Below are 19,484 nucleotides of genomic sequence, written 5' to 3'. Positions count from 1 at the left end.
GAGACGCGTGATATTGAATTTCTAAAAATGCTCACAACTGAAAAGTTGGAGGTGCATGCCCGAACCGGATTCGAACACACACCCTCCGAATACTGAGGCAGAGATCATATCCACTGGGCTATCACGGCTCTTTTTTATTTATATATGTTGGTATTGATTTCACTACTACTACTTCAAAATTTGTTGTTCGTATTCCAATGAGAACGCGCCTTAACAATCAAAGGTTATGATTATACGAAATTCGCGAGTCGCGTAGTCGTTGTGCAGACATAGGCCGAGCTTAGCGCCATCGCTCGCGGCGCCCGTACCCGGTAACCATTGTTTACATTTCCACGTGTATACCTCTTTACTACACCAATGGTACCATATTTGGCTGTGCGTATATATGTAACGCCAGCCACAGACGATCAAGTTTACGTTGAGATTTTTAGTGCGAGACGAATATCTTAGCATTCCATGGATTCACCGTGCAGGTGCCGGGTCCATCGCGTGGTAGAGAGGAGAACTCCGAGCAGAGTCCTGAACTTGTGACTACAGGATGTAGGGTTTATACAAGTGAAAAAAATATCGAAATAATATAGTTTCGACACCTACATTTTATTCTTACTCAACCTTAAGTACAGAGTTCATTGTAAACTTGATTTTAAGTGGCTGGCGTAAATAGTCTAATACCTACTCGTAATAGTAATGGCAGGCATCCACAGATCCCCATCGTATGTATCGAACGCATTGCAACAAACGTATTTTTATTTTCGATAGATAAAATTCGTACGATGCGGATCAGTGGACGCAAATGTAGGATTATCTATAGATAAGTACGATAGGAAACTAAGCAACTACAGTCCACACTCCACAGTTTGAACTGTGGTTGCTGAGGCAGGTGCAAGGTCTAGATCCTCAAACGTTCAAATGTAATATAGCGTCAAAAAGTCAACATTTCTCATCTTCTCAGTAACCAAACTTTTGCTTTATAGTAACCTCCGCCAGATACCCTTGAAGTTTATTTTTTAACGGTGGTTTTCTTTTTCGAACAGTTACCACTACGATTGAGTGTACTTTTCAAACCACCTTAAGTTACATGATCCAAAATCTATTACCTACCGTTCTTATCTATTAAGGAGCATGGGCTGACAATCTTTCGCTTTTTTACAGTCACAAGGGTCTGACTCTAAACATTACTGACGCTTGCTCTAGTCACCCACCATCCGATTAAGCTTACATGCGTGCAGCGCAAACGGCTTGACGTCCGATAAACTGATCGTGTGTTGTCAAGACGTTAGCACTGCAGGCATGTGGGCTTATCGGATGGTGTGCGGCTAGCATTATGACACTTAATCAGCTGCTGTGCTTATCAATCAAATATAATAATTATAAAATGTGACCCTCGCTAATAACGTAGCTTTATAATGGTAAGATAATTTTCAAAATAAGTCTTTTTAGAAATAAATTTAATTAATCGGTTTTTTAATTTCCACTCACTTTAATATTTGCGAAATTGCTTTAATTCTGTGCGGTATGGGGTTGTTTCACCTCGTATTTTGTTTTGCTTAAATACTCTTAATAAACGAATCCGCTGACGTACCTACACCTTCAAACATACATCAGTTGATTCTTTATTTAGCATTATCAAAAATAAAATCCTTCAACTATATTATATTGAAGCCAAAAAAGGATTTTAACGTCTTCAATAGTTACGAGGTCGATAAACCTCGTTCTGCTCCACAGAAAGTTTTAGTACGAGGTCAAAAAACCTCGTAACCTCGAAAGTATAGAAAAATCAGTGCCGCAGCGAACGTGTTAAAAAATAAATTTATTAAACATAGTTTTAGCTACGAAAGTTTAAACGATTCTAAAAAACATTTTTAAATACATCAACTAGAACAGTCAAATCAACAAATAAATATGTAAACCTATGATATGGCTATAGTATTGCATAAAAACTAGAGTTATTACTGTATGTTTTCTTTCTTATAGAGTTAGTTATTACTGTATGTTTTCTTTAAAAGAGCAACTGTTGAGTTTCTTGCTGGATTTTTCTCAGCAGAACCTGCCTTCCGAACCGGTGGTAGAATCTTTAAAAATTGTCAACTGACGTGTCAAAAGTGCTTCTATACTGATAGATTTTTGATTTGATTTTTTGATTTTGAGGGTGCATACAAGCAAATAAGGAATCCATACAAACAAAGGCATAGTTTTTACTCTTTACTAACTTGTGTGATGTGTAAAATAATAAATGAGCATATTTTAAAAGAGTAAGGAGCGATTTAGTGCTTTCGCTTAGAATAACTTCATCACATCATATTCATTATCCATATCCAGCGGCTCCCTGCAACCCGCTTGATATCTTGGGCCCACCTAGTGGGGAGTCACCATTCCCACACGTCCTCAACGTCCATCGACTCTTCGAACTATAATATGACCCGTCCATTGCCACATCAGCTTAGCGATGCCCATGGGCAAATCCAGCCCTCCCGTTGCGGGGAATTTTGAGTGACCAAGTAACCGGTGAGCTCTAGAGTGAGAAACCTCCTCTAAATACGAGCGGTCGCAAGATTCATGCTCGAAGCTTTTCGCTAAAAGACTTGAACTTGACTTGTGCTGACTTCTTCGAGAGTTAAACTTTAAGTTTAATGTGTATTCAATTTTATCAGAAACTGTACCTATCAACCATGCCTCTACGGCTGATGGAGCGAGCTATGCTTGTAATTTCTCTGTGTGATCCAATCAGAAACAAGAAGATCTGTAGGAGCAATCAAATACACCGATACACCACATAGCTCACCTAGTCCCGAAGTTATAGTGGCAATGGACAGGAACAGCTCGAAGAGCCGATAGACGTTGGGGTCGGTGCTCAAATGACCATCCCGTAATGGAAGGCGCAGTATTGGTCGACACAATAAGTGGACCGAAGACATCAACCGGGTTGTAGGGACCCGCTGGCGGTTCGAGTCCGTGGTGTTTAGAAGTCAGTATCCAGCTGTAGACCTACGTTTTGGCTGATAATAATGATAGTACCTATCAAATCGGTTCTGTTTTCTATCGCTGTCAAAATGTATGGCTTACACTTTAAGTTAAATTCATCTTCTATTATTATTTTTTTAAAACATTATTAGGTTTTTCCTTTTCCTCGTTCTAAACACACCCAACTTTAATGTTTTATTATAGGCTATAAACATGCGTGATTTGAGAGCTGCAATAAACGCCATAACATACGTCCAAACATTCGTTCGATTCGCATACAGCTCGTAAAGTACCTAGCTAATAAACTCAACTTTTCAGAATAAGTTATCGATCATTACGAAGTTCCGCGTATAATGTAATACTAGTGGTATGTGGTTATTTCATGCCGAAAATAGCTGCCCCGATAGGCTTATGATAAGATCTGGTAGTAAGGTAAGCAGAATACTGTACAATTACATGTACGAGTAGATATACCAATATTCCAGAGATGTCAAACCTATGACACGCCTGTTTAAATAATTTTTATCAAATCAAATCAAAATTCATTTATTTCAATTAGGCTTAGTTTACAAGCACTTTTGAAAGGTATGTCTCAAAATTTAATGTTATCTAATGGTGGTAATAATAGACGAAAACTTAAAATTAAAGTTACGAAGGTTCCAAACGCGCCTTAGTCCGAGAAGAGCCCACAATAAACTCAGCCAAGGTTTATTTTTTTGTTTACCACCATTTTACAAACTTATTTAAAACTAAGCACACAGTCGTATAATACAGTTTAACACCAAGGTTTTTTATCATTTATATCATTTATCAAGCTTTTGGTAAAGTCTTATTATAGTGTTAATAATAAGACTTTACAAAAAGCTTGCGTTTAACTTTGAACTTTTTGAGAGACATTCCAGTGGCTTCATGTGGTAGTTTATTATAAAAACGTATGTAATTGCCTTTAAAAAAAGAATTATTGCTGCAGCTAGCACGGACGTGTTTTGCGATGGATCTGCTTCCATAATAGTCGTCAATTCTTCAATATCAACTTTGGTCTTGTACTGCAGGTCAAAATTTCCAGAACGAAAACGTTGGTACTTAAAACGCATTGTGCTTTCTTCTGCGACACCGCTGTCATACAAATTATTAATCCTTCGAACCGTTTCTGTAGCACTTGTGCCAAGATGGAACTCATACTCTTAAATGACACGATATTTCAAGATTTTCATTTTGTAAGCTAAGTGACGCAAAGAAAAAACCAAAAGAGGAAAAAACAAATGAATTATAATTTTCAAAACACAAAAGTACGTAAAATTTTAAATTGGAATTCCTAACCAAAGAAAAGATATTTGAGATCAAAATTGCCAGTACGTCAAAACGCCAATTTCTTAAGTATCTAATACGAGTATTATTGTAAATTATATACCAACATAAGTTTAAATAAAAAAATAAAGTAAATAATTAATAAATTCAGTTGGGTTTATTTTTATTTTATTAATTATTTATTTTATTTTACACTTTTTAGTTTCGATAGTAAGAAGATGATATCCTAGTTAGTACTGAACCCTTGATGGTCGAATCCAACTCGCACTTGACCGATTTTTATATTTTATTCAGTCTATTTTAGGTGTAAATTTATAACAAACCTGTACGCACCCATAGTCATCCGCCTCGCGTATTTTTATATAGATAAAAAATATATAACGTAAATAATAAATAACATTTTTCCAACTGAAGTCTTTTTTAATATGGTAATGATATACCATTTTGAAACACATATGATGAGCCGTTGAATTTGATACCCATATTGCAATATTTGCTATTTTTTTTTACCTCGAGATTATACCGTCTCACAGTCGTCGTGTTAGCTTTTTTTTAACTTCACCTCTTCAAAATAAGAACATTTGGGTAATTAGGAATCTTACGATATTTTAATAACGTAATTTCAGTTAGCGGTTTGGAAGATATGAGGTAATAAAGAATATTACATACATCTATACTAATATTATAAAGCTGAAGAGTTTGTTTGATTGAACGCGCTAATCTCAGGAACTACAGGTCCGATTTGAAAAATTCTTTCTGTGTTAGATAGCCCATATATCGAGGAAGGCTATAGGCTATATATTATCCCCGTATTCCTTCGGGAACAGGAACCACGCGAGTGAAACCGCGTGGCGTCAGCTAGTGGGTTGATAATTCTGAATTCTGATAGGTACCAGTATGGGTACCCATTACAAAAAATTATTTCGTTTCGTTTGCATTTTGAGATCGTGTTTACGCACAATAATTTATCCTCTTTAGATATACAGAATGAACTCTTGAAGCGCGATTTAAAATATAACAGCGCCATCTATAGGCAGGTTTACCTTGATGTCAGCTATCATCCTGTAGAGTATGTCGTGCTATTTACGGGACACCCTTTATACTCGTACTTTGCGTACAGGGTTGAATGGATGAATTTAGATTTAGAGAATGCGTTGATTAAATGAATTAGAATTTCGTAAATGTTTTGTTTCGCCATGTCGCATTCACTTTTTTGATCATCAGAAAAGGTTTACAATTCCTGATGTATTCTATCTATGTAACAAAGCAGTGACAAATCGGTACTATGAATATAATAAGTACCTGTACATTTCTCCGGGATAAACAATAGCTTATAAGTTGATCTATAATCACCTCTAACTTCCGCTGAAAGTTCCATTAAAATCCGTTTAGCCGTTTAAAAGATTAAACCGGAAAAAGGAAAACCAGACAGACAGACATTATTTATAATTAGTACCTATACTTATCAAGAATTATGTATTATTGATCATTCGAAGTACAATCATCAGCAATAAACTTATACGTAGGTAAATAAACTTATAAATAGGTAGGTGTGTGAAAGGGTACCCATTTCAAAAATTCAACAACTTTGACGTTTTAGCTACATACTCCTCCAAACATTACTATATCTTGTCACTCACGTGAAAATCGGTAGCATACATTTTTACGCACTATATCCTCTTTAGATATTCAGAATGCACCCTTGAAGCGCGATTTCAAATATAAGAGCGCCATCTTTCGGCCGGTTTATTTTCATTTGCTAAATCACACTAATATTATAAAGGCGAAAGTTTGTGAGTAAGTGTGAAAGTGTGTGTCATATTTGTTCCTCTTTTACGCGAAGCGATTTCGCTGAAATTTGGAATGAAAATAGAATTTACTCTGGATTAACACATAGGCTACATTTCATCTCAGAAAAATCCATGGTTCCCACTGGATTTGTTAAAAACTGAATCCCGTCCGTTAGTAAGTTCACATAATTACTTTTTTTTTAATTCATATTATTTCTACAAAGGCATTCTTTTCCCGTAATTCATAAACTATATATATATTATACTAGCGGACGCCCGCGACTTCGTCCGCGTAAATTTCGATGTCAACTTTACTACTACCCCTACCCTACCCTACCCCTACCCTACCACTACCCCAACCCTACCCTACCCTACACCTACCCTACCCCTATCCCCACCCTACCCCTACCCTACCCCTACCTTACCTACACCCTACCCCCATCCTACTCCTACCCCCATCCTACCCCTACCCTCCCCGTACCCTATCCCTTTCCTACCCCTATCCCACCCGTACCCCTATCTCACGCCTATCCTACCCCTACACTACCACTTTCCTATCCTACCCGTACCTCTACCCTACCACTACCCTACCTCTACCCCTACCCTACCACTACCGTAAACCCGGCCCTAAACCTACCCTACCCCTACACTACCCCTACGCTTCCCTACCCGTACCCTACCCTACCCTGTAACTTCTCTATCTTACTCCTACCCTTAGCAAAATCGGTCCAGTCCTTCGAGAGTGGTGGTATGACCGAGAGAAATAGACTTCTATGCTAATAATATAAAGAGGTAAAGTTCGTGTGGTTGTAGGAGGTAATCTCTGGATCTACTGGACCGATTTGGAAAATTGTTTTACCAATAGAAAGCTACGTTATTTGCGAGTGTCATAGGCTATATTTGACCCCCATATTCACACGGGAACGGGAACTACGTAAATGAAAGCGCCGGGCGACATATAGCGGAATTTCTGCGTCTTTTAGAAATTTTGTATTATCTCCGAAACTATTTAAGTAATTAACATACTGTAAAGGGCAAATCTTATCACCATCATATCCTTGTGATTATTAAATAATTTATTTTATTAAGGATTAAAGTTTAGTTGTATAAATAATGACGTAAACCTAAGTATATAAAATTAATAATTTTTAAAACACAAAAGTTACTATATCTGCTAATATATAGAAGATAGATATATGGTGTCGCGGACTTTTTTGTAGAACTTTTAAAGATACATAAAGTCTCCATACATTAATTTAAATTTTACGCAATAGTTAAGGCAGCGCATGCGAATAAGTCTGTTTAAGAGGATTTTCAGTCCGACATGTATGACAAAAACTGTGATAACTCGGCTAATATATATGATACTAATATAAATTATAGCCTATAGCACTCTCCGATAATGTAGCATTCTACTGGTGAAAGAATTTTTAAAATCGGACCAGTAGTTCCGAAGATTACCCCATTTAAAAAATGTGACAAACTTACAAACTTACAAACTTTACCTCTTTATAATATTAGTATAGATAAGAATATTTGCCATATTTTTAATATGACCAATATTCCTATTTCCCTCCTAGTCGGAAAATGTTATATTCGGAGTGGGTACGTCAATAAACCAACGGGGCGGGGATCGAACCACCACCCCTCGGTGATGAGTCCGACCGCTCTTACCGTTGAGCTAATTAATCTTAATATAATAAATGCGGAAGGTCATCACAAAATCTCTAGTATACCGCTTGACGTACAAACATTTTACGTTCAAGCACAAATTTAGCAGGGAGGTAGTTTATAGTTAGTAGGTATTCACTTAGAACGAATTTTGCGAAATGGCCGGATTAAATAAGTCTAAAGGCTAGCACAAGTTTGTATGAAAGTCCTTCATTTTCAATGCTATAAACTTGAAATTTAACAGGAAGGTATTTTAGAGTTTGCAGACATCGTTTATAAATCAATTTTGCGACAGGGCCGAATTAAGGAGATCTAAAGGCTCTCGCAAGTTTGAAAACAAGTCCTTCATCTTTCATGCTACAATCTTGAAATTTGTCAATAGACGTCCGTTACAAACGAATTTTGCGAGAATCTAAAGGCTCTCGCAAGTTAAATAGGTACTAATTTTTGGGCTACAAACTTGAAAATTGACAGGGAGGTAGTTAACAGTTAGTGAACGTTAGCTATAAATGGATTTTGCGCCGGATGAAAGTCCTTGACTTTTTTATGCTACAAACTAGAAATTTGGCAAGGAGGTGGTTTATAGTTGGTAGACATCCGTTGCAAACCGGATTAAGGATGTTCCTCACTCTGGAGCCCTGAGCACCGGTTCCTTGGGTACTCAAATGTCCCGCAGCGGGAGGGTTTATTTTTATTTTTAATAATTATTAATAGTGTTTTGTATTGTTATAATTATAAACAAACAACCAAAAAAACGTCAACGGTAAAAATTGTTGACATGGAATTTCAAACATAAGCAATTAATAAAGGAACTGAAGAAATAATAGTTAGGTTCTAAAACGGCAGGCACGCCGGCGGTGACAAGAGCACGACGAATGGTGTCTATGAGTCTAGCGTGCCGCGGAATACGGCTATTTATTTATTTATTTATTTATTTAATATCAAGCAATACCATACATTACATTATACAATTTAATATAAAAATAATAACAAGTGCTCCTACTGCATAAAAGTGCTAAAATGTTTTTGGTTAATTCCTCCGTGGGGTGGACCGAGGACAAGAACGCTGGTAAACTAACGTTAGAAATTTTGCGAATGCCGATGCCACACAGGAGTACCTACTGGTAAAGCCTGTAGCCACACTCAGTCATTCTAGGCCACATTTAAAGTTTTACACAAAGAATATCACATAATATTAGTATTATTTATATAGTATTAGTAGAACCTAGATTAAGACTTACTGACATATTAATTGATACCTACTTTACACAATCTATTAACCTTAAATCTTTCGCGAACTCCTATTAATACATTGATAGCATTGTGCTTATAAAATATGCCATTAGTAAGTCAATTTGCGACTAATATTTTCACCTAGAAAGCGATTTTTAATGGCCTCGAAGTAAAAAATTCTATTTAGCGGCGCCTTTGACTAACACAAAGACAACCGACAAAAGCACCGAAATTCGTCTCATTGTTATTTATTTCACTAGTACCTACCTACATTGTAATGGTACATTGTACACCATAAGGGTGAATATTGTTAACATTCAGTTATTACTGTGTTTATTGTTTTATTAGTAATATACTTTCAGTGTATTGGAAATTTGATTTATTTTACTTGGAAAATCAACAGCGGATATCTTATAATATACAGTAAAAGCTCCTTATTCACGCTTCCTTTATTCATGTTTTCACTATTCGCGGATTAAAAAATTGCGTCCAAATTCCTATATTCGCGGCTAAATATTTCGTTATTCGCGGATCTGACTGACGAAACTGACGTAAAATCCGCAAATTTAAAGTTTAACTTGCTAATACCTATTGCCGAAATTGCGAATGGATGGTTTAAGAATGCCACTGCTTAAAATAACTCAGAATTTTTTTTTTTTAAAAACTGTCAAGCAAGAAAAAAATACAAAAGACTTTAAATTATTGTCTATGACTGATTATATATGCTATAGACTATTAGTTAATCAATAAACTTCAAATAATTGTTTTCTCTTTATATATTTGTTATTTATTTTGTCACCCAACAATAATATAATCCCATATAAAATACCATTCCATATTCACTGTTTCTGTATTCACGACACATTTAGGGAACGTATCCCCCGCGAATAATGAGCTTATACTGTATATATAAAAAAGGTTATTCATCACAAAATCTCGAAAACTGACGTACGAAGATGAAATTTGGCAGGGAGATAGTTTACAGTAAGTAGACGTCCCCTAAGAACGGATTTTGCAAGAGGGCCGCATTAGGGAGGTCTAAGGGCGGACGAAGTCGCGGGCGTCCGCTAATTATTTATATCAACGCTTAACCGTTTTGTAGAAGTAGGAGTTTCCAATTGCTTAAAGATTGATGAGATATACTCGTACTACTTACTTGGTATATTAATTACTACATATAATGTTTAGTCTAATTATAAAAATTATAAAAATTATAAAGATTATGCATACTGCTGAGTGTGTCTACTACCTAGCTTACACAGATAGATTTTTTATAAAATTTTCATTAGGTAAATAAGTACCCATATAATATCTTCAGCAACTATTAGGTACCTATTACCTTTTAACTTAAGGTCAACAATTTAGTGAACAATTATTTCAATGTTGTCTGATTGGTATCAATTCAACTGTCGTATTTTGTTTCACTAATTGGCAAGAGCGTAAAGTAAGCCTTTTATCACATATCTACTATGGTTAAATGTATAAAATGTACATTATTTATATTTTATTTATTACCTTAATAAAGTTAAGATATATCACAAATATTATTTAAGCAGGTGAATTATAATAGTCTTTCATAAAAACAAAATTTTAACATAGCTTGATCGTAATAATAATAATAATAGAATATGCAATATATTTTCGTTGTCACTCCTTTAGTGCAAGCGTTCAAGCTTTATTCAATCATCTATCGTATTCAATGTGCTTTGTGTAAAAGATTGTCTCGCTAACAATTTTAGAGAGGGACGGAAGTATTTTTCAAAAGAGATGGTAGAAATAGTTCCCACAACGATTACGTTCACCTGAGAATCTGTAGGGATGGTGTATGGTTTCGCCGATGTCGATGTTTTGGCAAATTTTTCAAAGTGTATTTCTTGATTCTATAATTTTTCCAAAATTAATCTACGAATAAGAACATACGAACTATAATTCTGTTATTAAAGATATACTATTTATTATAATGTTTTTGTGATTGACGTTATTATAGTATAAAATTATTATCATGTATACTGTGGCAATACTGTTTATATATCTGTGGTAACTTGTCAATACTCTATAATTTTATCCTTTGTTTTTTGACGGACTTGTGATCACTTATTTTACTCTTGTAAAAATTTCTTTTTATGTTTTCAATAAATCTCAAACTACAATTAACGTGTTTATCTTATAACTATATTAGACGTATTAGCAATACTTATTAAGAGAATTAAAGTAGCAAATAAAAGTACATAGGGTTTGTAAAGTTCCGATTCAAAAACCTAATTATCAGTTTTTGGAGGGAATTAGCTCGTTAATATTTCTACATTATATATTATATATTACTAAACAGTTACGCGGCAACTCGTACTTTCAAAGAAACCTACAGTACGATTATATTATAAATCAAGTTAATTTGAAATATACACCAATATCATAAAGAGGTAAAGTTTGAGGGTTGGGGTTCGGGGTAGGTAATCTCTGAATCTAAAGAACCATTTTATTTTACCACTAGAAACCACGTTATTTGTGAGTGTATTTAAGGCTATATTTAATTTTCACGGGAACGGAGACAACGTGGCTGAAATCATAGGGAGTTAGCTATACCTAATATTTTTATCGACATCTGATGAAGCACTAATCTAACATCACTAATAAGAATGCACCTTGACAGCACTAAGGGAAATAGTTTTTTTTAATCACATCAGTCTTCACAATATATCATCCCTTTATTTACTCACTGCTACATATTCGCGCGCACGGCTTTGTTTGGCCTTCGATATATGTTGGGGTGAAGGAGTTGTGAATATCACCAATTTCTATAGACACCGCAGCTGATAACAGACAAGCAACGCACAGATATATAAGCTTCATTAGCGGAATAATTTATTTTATTATTTTTAACTATACAAGTATGTAGTAGATACATCTTTATATTTCTCAACTGTAACAAGGTATACCTCCAAATCAACCAATATTCAACTCACTGCTGAGCTCGAGTCTCCTCTCAGATGGGTTACGCCAATAGTCCAATGCGGATTGGCAGACTCCACACACAGGCACACAGGCAGGTTTCCTCACAATGTTTTTCCTTCACCGTTTGAGACACGTGATATTTGATTTCTTGAAATGCACACAACTGAAAAGGTGGAGGTGCAAGCCCGGACCGGATTCGAACCCACACCCTTCGGAATCGGAGGCAGAGGTCATATATATCAGAGAAAACGAATGCTATTTCGACATTTATTAAAAACAGTTTGAGGAAGCCTGAAGATTTCGTCAGCGTAAAATTCAGCTTTTCACAAGTCTCGCCGGAACCATGGATTTTTTCGGAATAAAAAAGTCCATGTGTGTATATAATATAAAATAATATGTCATCTAACTGCAGCAATTAAAGTAAATTAAGTATAACTATTAATTATTTGAAACCATTTAAAAACATTGATTAAATCTGAAGATAATGTGAAAAAAATAGACATCCATAAATCAGGCTATTTTTTTTAATTTGTAACATAAAAGACCTTTTCTGCAACGGGCGTGGTCAAAGATACGATTATGTTTCTTGAAGAGACGCAGGGGGTCAGTCTTTGTCATGATAATATCGAACTGACTAAAGATGCCGTATAGTAGTGTAATCAATACGGGATGGGACTTGTGTGTGACCCCTATAGTAATGTTTGACCCAATGACAGGTTGTATTATACCGGGCTTGCCAGTGTATATTTCGTTCGCGTAGCAAGTGTATAAGGTTTTAATTTTGTAAGAGGTCAAGGATATCCAGTTTTTGTCGGTCTTTCGGGACGGAGGTATTCCTATTGTTAAGATTTAATTGAAATTTTGGTTTAGGGTAATATTTAGGTAAATACGAATTTTTCCGTCTTTATGAGCCGAAAAACATTTTTTTTTAATTAATCCTACTTAGAATTATAAATGTGAATCGATTGACTCTCAATTTAAGAATTTACCAAAAATTGCAACGTAGAAATTATTATTATAGGATTACCCACTACACAACTTCATATACAAAAATAATTGAAACTTTCCTAAATTCAGAAGTAATAGAATATTATAACATTAATGAGTTTTTTCTTTAAAGACGATTAATTAATTAAGTCGTATTATGTGTGTCTACCTAGATGTCTTAGTTAACAGATAACTTGAAACTTAAATAAGAACATGTCTTCATCATCATCATCATCATCATCATCAGCTGAATAATTATTATCTTATAATTATTATTATATTTATAAGTATTAATCTGAATAATTATCCAACACGTACCTACCTACTAAGTTATTTTATAAAATTGTTTCTGACTTTCCAGTTTCAATAATTTCGCAAAAAAACGGCTGTGAATTTAGAAAAGGTAATAAAGTACTAACAAGTTGAAATTTAAACCGTTACTAAATAAACTTTCAAAGAAAGCTCAAGCCTTTTCTAATTTACTCAATTGTCTCAGATGGTTACAGAGCTCAGGCCTTTGTTACTTATTATTCCTCATTGAAGTAGAAATAAGAAGTCTTAGAGTTTTGAGAAAGGAGAAAAAAAATTAAGAGAAATTGTTTTTAAATAGACAGCACAATGAATTTGTAAAATAAATTAGAAAATCCACTAAAAGAATGGCGTTTTCAACATTATTGCCTACTACGTCAAAGTTTCAAGTTAATTCTTCGTAGCTACTTATTCTTAGCACCGGTTGAAAAGGTTTAATCATGTGTTTCTATGTTTTTATATATACAATTCTAAAAGTATGTATATGTATATTAGTGAAAATTTCCTATCAATTCAATACGTCTTATCTCTACTTCGAATATTTCTATTCGCCAAACAAAAACAGTTGGAACGTTATTTATTTTAAAAAATATTCTTCTCTTATTTGACATTTATGTACCCACTTGGACAAAGAAATCAGCCAGGAACAAAGTCGATTCGATATTATATTTTTTTGAATTTATGTTATAGTATAAATAAATATTTATTAAGCTCAGTGCGTAATACAAAAACGTAGGTATAAAAATCTTATCTTTAATATCTAATTATGAGATTAAATCGTAGACGTAAAAGATGACTATAAAATTTTCAATACTAAAATGACTAAGATTATAATCATTAAAACGTACTGATTTTTTTCTGAAAAAAACCTACTTATTACGAGTATATTATATCTAAAAATACATTGACAGACATTTACATCAAACAATGTCTCTGTTCAAAGAAAATAATAGCATATTCTAACGATAATATTCACCGTGCAATAAAAATCACGTCTAACAAAATTCTATACGTTTCGTAGGAATAGTGCAACGTGCTTTTGGCGCCTACTAAGATACATAGAACTTTTTTCAAGCATTATTAAACTTAAATTCCTTGAACGAACTCAAACGATTTTAAATCTTCTGGAAGTAAGAAGACGTTCTACAATCGCGCACTTCCTTTTTCTTGAGGATAAAATCTAAGTTAATCGCTTTCATTTTCAAGAGCTACTAATTCCTACCTTACTAGTCTAAGAATAAAGCTGGTAATGGAATACAAGGTATCAATGTCCTGGTTCCAGGATAATAATAATGCATTTTTTCTTATCCAAGATGTCCGTGTGCGATGGATGCACCGAGCTTCTATGTCTGTGTGCTTGTCTAGTCGTGTAGCAGCTGTGCCTATTATTTCGAAGTTGTGTGCGCGTAACTTATACAAGGATTGAGTATTCTTGGTTCTTACATGTAATTAGAAAAGAAGGTTTAAGATAGCTGATTTATTATTTTAGTAATAGCAATCAAGCTAATTTTCCGTTAGTAGCTATGTCTTAGTTCATTTTGTATATGTTAGTTAAGTAATCCAGGATCTGGATAACATTTGTACAATTGATTAACATCAAACAAATCTTCTGTAATTAAATTCATCTTGATGAAATGCACTTTTCACAAATATTCTTCCTTATGTCGTATTTGGTAATATATTTTTGGTAATAATATTTTCTGAATTAGATGAATTCAGATCATTTTTGCAATTCACGTGAAGCAGTAGGTATAAGTATAATTATGTATGTATTCCTTAGAAGTGTGTAGTGAGTACAGTCAAGGCCACAAACTACAGTCAAGGCCCTTACCTTCGTCAGACAATTTAAACAACACCTTTCGGGAAGAAATCGATTGATGATTATGGATACCTTGATTGCTATTGCCAAAAGCAGCTTTTACCAACAGCGTAAAGAAGTCCCTACAAAACAAACCCCAGTAAAATAATAAAAGGAGCATTCAGGTACTCTGTGTAACAATAAATGTTTCTCACTGCTTGAATATTGCCTGACAAAATTAGCCCTGCTTGTCGTATAATTCACAGGGTTGCGTGCCGCGTTGAAATTTGAGCTTGCTAAAAATACAGTTGATGGCGGCTCGCGAGACGCAGGGAAATGTGTTTTTATTTTGTTTCAGTAATTATGCAAAGTAAACCTGTGAAGCGATATCGCCAAGTCACGATTAAGTCATTTCATAAAATTTTCCCGAAAAGTGAAAGAAATCAATTTGAAATTATGTCGTCAAAACGACTGCAAGCTTTTAAGACAGATTATTTTCTAATGTAGATCATAAAGTAACACATCTTAAATGAATAATTACAAAAAAACAAAATAAATTAATATAATAATTAATAGTGTATAAAATATACAATGTATTAAAAACTTTAAATAAAATGTTATTAGTAACACAGTATTAGGTAAGTTAAATTATCAAAACCGTTCAAGCCGAGTACAATTACACCGAAACATTTTTTGCATCGTTGGCGAAGCCATTCCCAAGAACATGTGGACCGCTACGATGCTAGATCAAATACACCATCCTGCCGGCATTGTAGCTTTATCAATACTAAAAAAAATCCTTGCACACTTCCATCTCACTCTAACACGACGTTTAATGCATTAGGAAAACAAAGATAGCTGCACTAAACGTCGACCAACATAATTACTTCCAAAATGAATAGCAACTAAACAATGCATTTGAAAAAGAATAAGAAGACGCTTCGCTAAGTCCTCGTCTGGAGTAATTGCTAATATATTGTTCTTATCGTCGTTTATTCTAGGTGATTTGAGCGAGCATGATGTTTGAAATGAAATGACTAACAATATTATCAGCTGTGAAACATTTATAATTATGATGGTAGGTATTTTCAGCCTTAACTAAACGATGTTATATTTATGGTTTTCTGAGTCCGTTATTAGTATCTACGTGCTTATTAAAAATTAAGTAGTTAACTAGTTAAGTATGTAGTAAAACTTATTTAAAAACCTTTTTCTAATTCACAAGTGCTCTTTTGGCCAACATTTTTTAGCAGCGACAGAAAAATATGAGCAAGCTGTCATTCGATTGAGGACAATATTGATCGAAGATCCGTTATTAGAAAATATATTAATAATATTATTTAACTGCATAGACCTGGCAACCCCACAGTTGCAGTACAAAAGTAGTACCTTTACTTTTTTAATTCTTTTGGGTATATTCTATTAACTAATGTACGATTTTTTTTAAATTAACCAATCATGGAAGGAGATTAAATAAATTAATAAATATTATGCATTTATATAAGTAGACATAATATAAGTAGACATGGGTGTCTACTTATATTATGTCAATGTGAATATTTTCTATCATTTATTTCTTATACCAATTAATTAAAAGGTGAGGGTATTTATATTTGTAATGCCGAATCTCGTTCTATATGTATATGAATTACATTGCTGCAATGTAGCTAGATTTTTTCATAAAGGATTGCGGATTGAATAAAACCTGGCTCATATTTTTCCGTGACTGCTTAAAAAAGTTGGTGGTACCCTACTGAAACAAAAAGGAAACACGCAAATGTAAACGAAACGTACGTAATCGTGTACTATAGACACAAAGAAAAATTCAAGCTTAATTTTATTTTTGGGGGTGTTTATAAATTAAACTTAAAGTTTATAATTATATTATTTTTTATTTTGTTTGTGTAGGTACTACACCTACATCGGATTTAGTTTTTTTTTTTTGGGATGACCTTCTACAATCTATAAACGTCAATTGAAAAGTTATATTCAAGCGGAAAATTATATGAGATAATTTGTTTTGTTTCATCATGGGGATCCAAGTTTTCAGAATCCTAGCTCCTACACATCAATCCATGTTGAAGTTGTATTTTCTGGTTTTATGCATTTTTGTACATAATAAGTTTTAAGCCAAAAACCGGTTCACCTGTTAGCCTTAGTTACGTACTAGTGTAATTTTTGGTTTGACGGTATATTTTTTCAAAATAATATATTCCCGCTGCCCCCCATGTTTTTGACATTTAACATGCATTTTATATACTTGGTTGATGAATAATTTTGACATAAAATTCAAAGTTGATCAATACATGAGATACTGCATCAGGAGATGGCTTTTCTATGCATAAAGTCGTAAGCTTAAGCAGAATATCAGGTTTATTTCAAAATTTAAGTTTGATTTTTGAAATTATCGTTTTGTTTCAGAATTGTAAATCCCACAATGCAATGTGCAAAGCTACGTCTCCTGGAGAGATCAAAATCTAAAACCAAAATACCAATTGAAAAATCTGGTAGGTTTTGTCAAAAACGTTTGGTAAATCCAGACCATGATGAAGATGCAAGGTGGACTGATGTCTCTGAAAGGTTCGAAAATTGTCTATATTTGATGGTTTTCTATCTAATAGATACACGTAAGATTACACAAACATTTTGACTAAATTAATCTCATTTATAGGTTCTATTGTAACAATATGGAAAATAACGACTTAAACCAGACTCACGAAAGTGGAATGACTCTACAATCTCGAGAAGATATATGTCTCTCAGTACAAAATATACAGTTTCAAGGAAGCATTGAACAAAGGCGAAGACCACGAACTAGCTTCAAATACAAAACTTTACCTGACGGCCAAAAACATCGTATGTTTGTTAAAGAAATGGTAGACGAGTTTGAATCTGAAGAAGCAAACCGTTATTCCGAACTGAGTGACTATTTTGACGACTATTCAAAATACTTTTCCAATAATGATAACTCACGACCATCTTCAGGAAAGTCTAGTATTGTTCTATATTGCTTAAATAATAAAACTAAAGAAAATAAAGCGACACAAGTAGATTTAAGAAGTACAGAACCCAGAAGAAAACATAAACTTGACCTTAAAATTAAAAAAGTGAACAAAAGGATTGATAAATTAGAATTGCTTGGAGATAGTAAAAATAATATAGAAGACAAGAAAGACGATAATATAGACGATACAAAAATAACATTTCATAAGAATGGAAAGAGAAAAAGTCTAACTATTTCGAGAACGGAGAGCCCAGCAACTGTTCAAGTCATTAGAGTAGATGTAGTCTGTAATTACAGCACGAGCTCCACTATGTCTGACTATGAGGAGAACAGATCACCATCAGGAAGTAACGATACAAAGGAAACCGACCAAGAAACTAAGACTACGAACCTAAAGAAGTCTCGTTTTGTAAATAAATACATGTTAACGAACACAGTTAAGACATTAGATCAAAACGTTTCAGGTGGCAAAGTAACATTAATGTGTAAAACTTTTAAACTAACCAATCGATCAAAATTTGTAACAGATAATAATACCAAAGCTGTAAAATAGGCAAAAATTAAACTTACACACATCGTATACATAATGCATGTAAAGTACATCTTCTCCAAAGTTACTTAGATCAAAATGTTCAATCAACGAGTTACAGAGAGTTTAAATTTAATTATCTTAGTGCTTTGAAATTATTCCCTTGTAGACTATACTGTTTAATAACCTTTGATTATGTGATTAACGTATACTATTAAAATATTAAGATATTTTGAATATAAGGGCTGTTTTACTACCGCACTTTAACATCCGTTTTATCCATAATAATATTATAAATACCAAAGTAAGTCTGTCTGTCTGATACCTTTTTATAAACTAATTTTGGTGCAATGCTAAATGGTACCTTTGTTTGGTGCAGAACAGAGAATAGTTTATTCGCAAAAAATAAAATAAAAGCCAGTGAAATAGGGGTTGAAAATTTGTATGCGACGTCCTTTATGAAAGGTTCGTGCATAAATCATGAAATAAATATAAAATATAATAAAATTCAATAATTTTAAATTCCACCATTTTGAAAACGGTTGAAAAATATTAAAATATTTTTTCTATTTATATTTTTAAAAAATTGTATACAGACAATCGATGAAATATAAAACGTATTGTGTGAAAAAAAAATTATGAAAGTTAATCAGATTTCAAGGTTTTTCAAGATAATGATAAAAAGATTTACTCATGTTAAAATGTAATGGGGATAGAAAGGGAACGAAACGTAAACGAAAACGAAAGATTACAATATCTTTTAAGCGGACGAAGTCGCGGGCGTCCGATAGTTGTACTCGTAATAAAAATATGTATGTATAATTTTGTAATCCATTTTCAGTTATCGAGCAATAAAATCTGGTGCAGTATGCAATAAATATATACTTACTTTGGCATACTTTCGAAAAACTAATTGCGTGACAAAGTTAACAAGGAGATTAA

General features: G+C 33.7%; 1 protein-coding gene across 1 annotated transcript; it reads left to right on the top strand.

Annotated features, from left to right (window-relative positions):
• The first annotated feature begins 263 nt into the window (after positions 1-263).
• LOC112046805 (uncharacterized) lies at positions 264-18,742 on the top strand. The gene is made up of 3 exons (XM_052890592.1): positions 264-311; positions 17,431-17,589; positions 17,681-18,742. The coding sequence occupies exons 2-3, from the start codon at positions 17,447-17,449 to the stop codon at positions 18,564-18,566; spliced, it is 1,029 nt and encodes a 342-aa protein (XP_052746552.1). The 5' UTR covers positions 264-311; positions 17,431-17,446; the 3' UTR covers positions 18,567-18,742.
• The last annotated feature ends 742 nt before the right edge of the window (positions 18,743-19,484 follow it).

This window comes from Bicyclus anynana, chromosome Z, assembly GCF_947172395.1.
Source record: "Bicyclus anynana chromosome Z, ilBicAnyn1.1, whole genome shotgun sequence".
NCBI classification, from domain to species: domain Eukaryota; kingdom Metazoa; phylum Arthropoda; class Insecta; order Lepidoptera; family Nymphalidae; genus Bicyclus; species Bicyclus anynana.
This window is presented reverse-complemented; position numbering and strand designations above follow the sequence as displayed.